The sequence below is a fragment of the Haliotis cracherodii genome, unplaced genomic scaffold (assembly GCF_022045235.1).
Source record: "Haliotis cracherodii isolate W230 unplaced genomic scaffold, xgHalCrac1.p SCAF_3, whole genome shotgun sequence".
NCBI classification, from domain to species: Eukaryota; Metazoa; Mollusca; class Gastropoda; order Lepetellida; family Haliotidae; genus Haliotis; species Haliotis cracherodii.
Window position 1 is genome coordinate 57,958,146 of NW_027266286.1, and position 6,000 is coordinate 57,964,145.

Below are 6,000 nucleotides of genomic sequence, written 5' to 3' on the forward strand. Positions count from 1 at the left end.
CAATTTCAAAATTTAACCTTTGGCTTTAACCAATTCCTTCTCCCAATGTAGCCTATCGATCTATGAAGCTTACATTTTATAGAAAAATATATTTCAGAAGTTAAGTTTAGTGGACTATCAGCTGCCCACACCTTTCTCCTGCCTGTCGTGTTGTAATTACAACATCGAACAACGCCATGCATATTTCATATCCTGCTTGGCCCGCACAGCCGTCGTCCCTTAGAAACCATTGACATAGGTAGCTCAGTCAGCCAGCTGTCCCTCCCATCCCTTCATTATGGAATTCAATTAATCTTCATGTATTGTCGGCAGTTCACGCGACTGAAGTACTGGAGATGTGTAGATACTGAGGTAGCCGTACCTTTCAATGGCTTGCAGAATTCTTTTTAATGAAGCGCGCAGCAACAATGGCTTATAAACATTAATTGTGTCTCAAAGTCGAATGTCATTCTTGAGAAAATCGAAGAGAAAAGCGACTGAGTGTAATTAGTGGCTAGTTATTGATTTGGGTTAACAACTACTAAAAGGTTAAGAGCTGAAAGTTTTTGAGGGCATTAGTGTAAATCACCAGTAAGTGTACTTATTACCCAAAATGAACGTGTGACAATTAAGACATTCCTGCACCACATCGCATTATAGATTTTGAGGCTATTATGAAATTATAAAATCCCCAAATGTAATCACTAAATGTAGTCACTAATTGCTTTACGAGTTCGTTGATACTGCGGTCTCCTTTTACAAATGTTATTTATCAGCATGAAAACTATTTCTAAAAAACAATTTCCTTTCTTTCTACAGGAAAAAATAAATCGTTGGATCGGCCCCCTTTCCCAAACAGAATCAAGGCGGACGACATCGACGCCAGCATACTGAAGCACATGAGTGAACGACTAGGCTTCAGAGTTGGAGAAGTAATTAGATTCGTGACCGGAAATGTACCCAGCTCTGCCAACGCCACCTACCAGATGTATAACCGGAAGTTGTGTCGGTACCAGGCCGACCTCAGGGTCAAGGGCAAGGTCCCTCACATAGACGGCAGGCTCATGGAACCAACCAAAATATCTCTTGTATTCCAGGTAAACGATTAGAACTGCTTTAAAAGCTCTGCAATTGTCAAAGACGTGTAACTTTCTTGTTGGGTCTTTTAATGATATCTGTGTGTGGTACTTGACAACGTATATTATATTTCAGGAGTTACCTCCACGTAAGACGTCAACGACGGTGCCCATCAACGCAAAGCTGATACGGCGGGGGCAAGACGAGGAAGACGCAGACATATCTCCGAGGGTGGTGACGGTGACTCGACAGCCGCATCTGGACAACGACAGCCGCGTCGGGGACAGAGACGACAACTTCGTGGATGAGGAAGGTGAGTCCAGATGTTTTCAGAGAATGACAGTGTGCACAATTTAACTAACGAAATCACATGGCATTTGTTTTGTTTTTAAAAGAGGTAATCCAGCTAGCACAGAACATTATTTGACTAAGGATAAGTTCGATAATGCACATATAAACCGTGTGATAACAGAATTTGTGAAAGGATGGATTAACTGTAAAAGGTTTTTTAATTCATTCATCAAATATATAAAATATATATAAGAATGTTGTACAAACACGGGTGGTCCAGTCACCAGTCATCTGAGGCCCCGCAGAGTTGCATCCAGAATTCGATGTGTTCGAAACTCACATTTGTCATCAATAGGATTTTTTGTTTGTCAGCAAATCCCCGTGCTCGTTGATTTCACTGACTACTATTGATGCTTCAGGATACAAGGAGGCGTGGTCAAGACAGGAAGCCGTGAAGGTCGCCCAATCAGCTCCCTCCTCACCTCTGTCCAAGCACCAAACCCACCCTCGCCCATCTGACAAGCGACCAATCGGAAGCCCTGAATCAGCACGACGACAGCGTTTGCCGAAAGGATTTCACAAATATGCTCGAATTCACACCAATAAGTGCTCTGAACTACGTGCAAAGACTTCAGAATCTCCGAACAAAGGAAAAACACCAGACAAAACATCTAGTCGACAAGGATCGTTTGAACAAGCAGATGGGTCAAAGTCATCAGACGACAATACTGCAGGGTTGTTAAAGACACGTGACAGTCATGGACGCGTGTTCTACCACATGGGCAAGCGTTTCCATCCTGCTCGGCCCACAGGTGTGTCATCAAGCCTGAATGTCCGAGACAAACCATCAACCCCTTCCCCTGTACATACCCCTCTCATATCCACCCCCACCTCCCGAGCGAACTCTAACCTGAGTATAGATCTCAGGCCTGGCAATGTCCGCAAGACGGTCAGTCACGGACTGGGTCACAGGGACTCAATCTCAAGAGAGGCACCTGGCATAAATGACACTCCCCCCTCGGAGGAACGGACCGCTCACCCTGGGAGAAAAGCCGTGCACCCCAGGAGGATTCTGAAGAGGGTCCAGACTGACAGGAAAATCCCTGCTACGGACAGTGATGACACTTCGACCCTGGGGTCACGCCAGGCCAGTTCCTTCAGCACCGTCCAATCAAGAGACTCCAACCAAGTGTTACCATCTCTGTCCAGAACTATACGAAATCATTAACGTGTGCAATGTGCGTCGAGACTATGCGTGTGGTCAGTTCCTCAAAGTGCTCAATATGTTTTTATTTTGGAAGTCATTTTAGTTGACGACGACGTTGAAGTGCTTTCAATGACGTTCGACATTACTTCTGTCACCAACACCAAGTCAAGGTCAGGTCTCTCACCGTCACGTAACTCAAGGGACAACTATGCCACATAGTGAAATCATTCAAAGTGTAGACTGTCACGGAAGTTCAAGTCACGAAATTATGTAATGTAAGGTTCTATACCTTGTATATACTGTCACTAAAGTTCAACGTTACTCGTTAGCGGAGAGTTCAAGGTCACGTCACCTTTCATTGCTTCCTAGATGAAGGTTACAACGTGAAGCAATAATGATTGTTAACATGACAGATTGTCGCAAGGTCCGATTTTCGCACATTTTTCGACGTTACATTCGGACCATTGCCCCAGAGTGAACGCCTATTATAAACTACATTCGCTCCTATATCGTGTTACAGGGACGTGTCGCGTGTGCCTGCACGCTTGCATCACAGTACCTACAAGCAGCAATGTTGGTGTCATGTAGAACTCATTCACGTATTGCTGCTAGAGGACAATCTTGAACTTTCAAGTTAGGAATATTGTGCAATTCTACAAACCGCGGCTTATGATAAGTGAAGGAAATGTTGGGTTTTTATTGTAAAATATATTGGGGTTTTAAACTTTTGAAAGATTTTGATATTGATTTCTGTTTACATGTATTAAGTGCGAGCCCTGAAACAATTATTTCCAAATTCATATCGCCACGAGGAACCAAAATTTTAAAAAAGGTATTATAATGTATTGTTTTCAAAGCTCTGGTGGAACAGGAAATACGATTATTAATCAAACATCAAATGCAAAGTTTTACCTGTGTGAAAAGGAAATATATTATAACCAGAACCGTCCAATCATTAGACAAATATGTGCAACATGTATATTATACACCTGTCATTTATGACTGTTGACCGGCATTGCTCCTGTCTATGTAACAGTACAAGGAGCACGCCACACACGCATGCAGACAGCAATAACTCTGGCATGTACCGTTACTGTTGAATGTACGAATAAATCTATTTGAATACAGTCTCGTCTTGTCTGGTCTTGCGGTCTTGTAGAATAACACGTCTCTAAACGGTGTCTTCATGTAACACGTGATCTCTGTTTAACACCTCTGTGTAACGCGTGGTCTCTCCATAACGCCTCTGCGTTACACGGGGGTCTCTGTAGAACACGTGGTCTCTGTAAATCATCGTGTAACACATGATAATATTACGCATTTATACAACATATATCTCTATAAGGGTTCCGTGTAACAAGTGGTCTCTCTATAACGCATCTATATAATACATGATCTCTGTGTAACACCTCTGTATAACACGTGGTCTATAACGCATCTATGCAATACGTGATATCTGTTTAACACCTCTGTATAACACGTAGTCTCTCTATAACGCATCTATACAATACGTGATCTCTGTTTAACACGTGTATAACACGTGGTTTTTTCTATAACGAATCTATACAATACGTGATCTCTGTGTAACACCACTGTATAACACGTGGTCTCTATAAACGTCTGTGTATAACACGTGGTCTCACTATAACGTCTCTGCATAACACGTGGCCTCACTATAACGTCTGTATATAACACGTGGTTTCACCATAACGTCTCTGTATAGGACGTGGCCTCACTATAAAGTCTCTGTATAACATTGGGTCTCACTGAAACGTCTCTGTATAACACATGGCCTCTGTAACGCCTCCGTAACACGTGGCCTCGCTATAGCGCCCCCATGTAACACGTGGTACATGATGTACACGTGGACGTTGGCGGAGATCAATGCTATTCGCGTTGAGGTGAGGTGAGGTGAAATGGGGTTTAACGTCCCGTCGAAGATTATTCCACTTATATAGCGACGTGCATGCACGTGTGTGTCTGTGTATGTGTGGCTGCTTGTACTTGTCCGGACTGGTGCCGAGTTATAGTGCTAGCACACTGAGATACCATGCCACAGTTTAACATGAATACCCCACTCAGACACAGTATACTGACTCCGAGCCGACCAGTCCTTGTTTTAGCCCCTTAATGCTCAGACAGGGTAACAACAAATATCATCTTTTAACGTATTTTGGCGATTCGTTTTAAAGTTCGTCGTCTTTGTCATGTCTGTATTGCAGAGTTGTGGACAGCGAGGTCGAGTTTCAAATAGAAGAATAAAGATGCAGTGGTCGAGGTCGACATGCAGAAGTGGGGCTCGAGTTGGAGAAATCGGGGTCGAAAGTCACCAAATCTGGAGAAAGGCAGGTATTTTACGACTGCTTCAGCCAGTGAAGGGCTTTACATCCCCATCAACCACATCGCAGACAGCGCGTTTGGGCTTAATATTACGTATCGTCACACTTTGTGTGTCCCACAGTCACCACAAACATTATTATTATTACTATATAGCTATGTTTTTTTATAATTAAAACACAAATTAAATATAGTCTAATATGTTTCATTTACATGAAATGATGTCTGATAACCATCACATATGCTGTTAAATAAGCATACGCAATGGGAGGGCAGTGTGAGACGTGTTGTTAAGTTATCCTATATACTTTAGTGCACAGTTCAACAATATACTTATTCAGTATAGGCCAAGGTCAAAACATGTGATACAACTACCAAAACATGCAACACCATGGCAGTCTCGTAGCAGTTCAAATGTTGATCATAGAAACCTGAAACTTCTTGTAATAATTTTTCCATCTCTTAAATAGTCTAAGTATCAGATCCCTGGTAGGAAAACAAAACATCTATTGCATCATTAAGAGAAAAGGAGACATGGATTTTGTTTACTTCTTTATAGCTTATTATCACCCAACTCATCATATCCTACATCGTGGATGGGGGATAACTTTCTATTCCATACCCAGTGTACACTTGTTGACTCAGACAGATCGGTATTTCCCTGTGACGCCGCACTCTGCAATATTCGAGCTATATGAGTGTGAACCAGACAATCCAGTGGTTGACATCATGAGTATCAATCTACACAATTGGGATAAGATACACACATCAACAGTGTCAGGGAGTCTGACCACCCGATGCCGTTAGGTGTCTCTTACGACAAGCATAGTCGCCTTGAACTATAAGCATGGGTTGCTGTAGACCTATTCTAACCCGGATCTTCACGGTTGGTTGAATGAGAGATGAAGCTGTCAACATGTGCATCATTCTATCTGTGTTCTGTCTTCATCAGTGAGCATACGCATGTTATTCATACAGGTTTCACAAACAGGGGTAACTGAACATGAAATCTCAGTAGTATATTTTTATCAGCCCTTTTTTTAAAAAAAGATAAAAAAATAAGATGATACAGTTTTGTGAGCCAAGCCATTTTATGTGCTTCCCCTGAG

The 6,000-nt window shown here is 42.4% G+C and overlaps 1 protein-coding gene across 2 annotated transcripts in view; it reads left to right on the forward strand.

Annotated features, from left to right (window-relative positions):
- The window catches only part of LOC139474116 (hormonally up-regulated neu tumor-associated kinase-like), a 33,888-nt gene extending 30,233 nt beyond the window's left edge, over nt 1-3,655 (forward strand). For both annotated transcript variants that reach the window (XM_071256988.1, XM_071256989.1), the window contains exons 8-10: nt 799-1,076; nt 1,192-1,369; nt 1,767-3,655. In XM_071256988.1, coding sequence (XP_071113089.1) covers nt 799-1,076; nt 1,192-1,369; nt 1,767-2,575 — 1,265 coding nt within the window. In that variant the 3' untranslated portion in view covers nt 2,576-3,655. The remainder of the gene's footprint in view (nt 1-798; nt 1,077-1,191; nt 1,370-1,766) is intronic.
- Nucleotides 3,656-6,000: the final 2,345 nt, after the last annotated feature.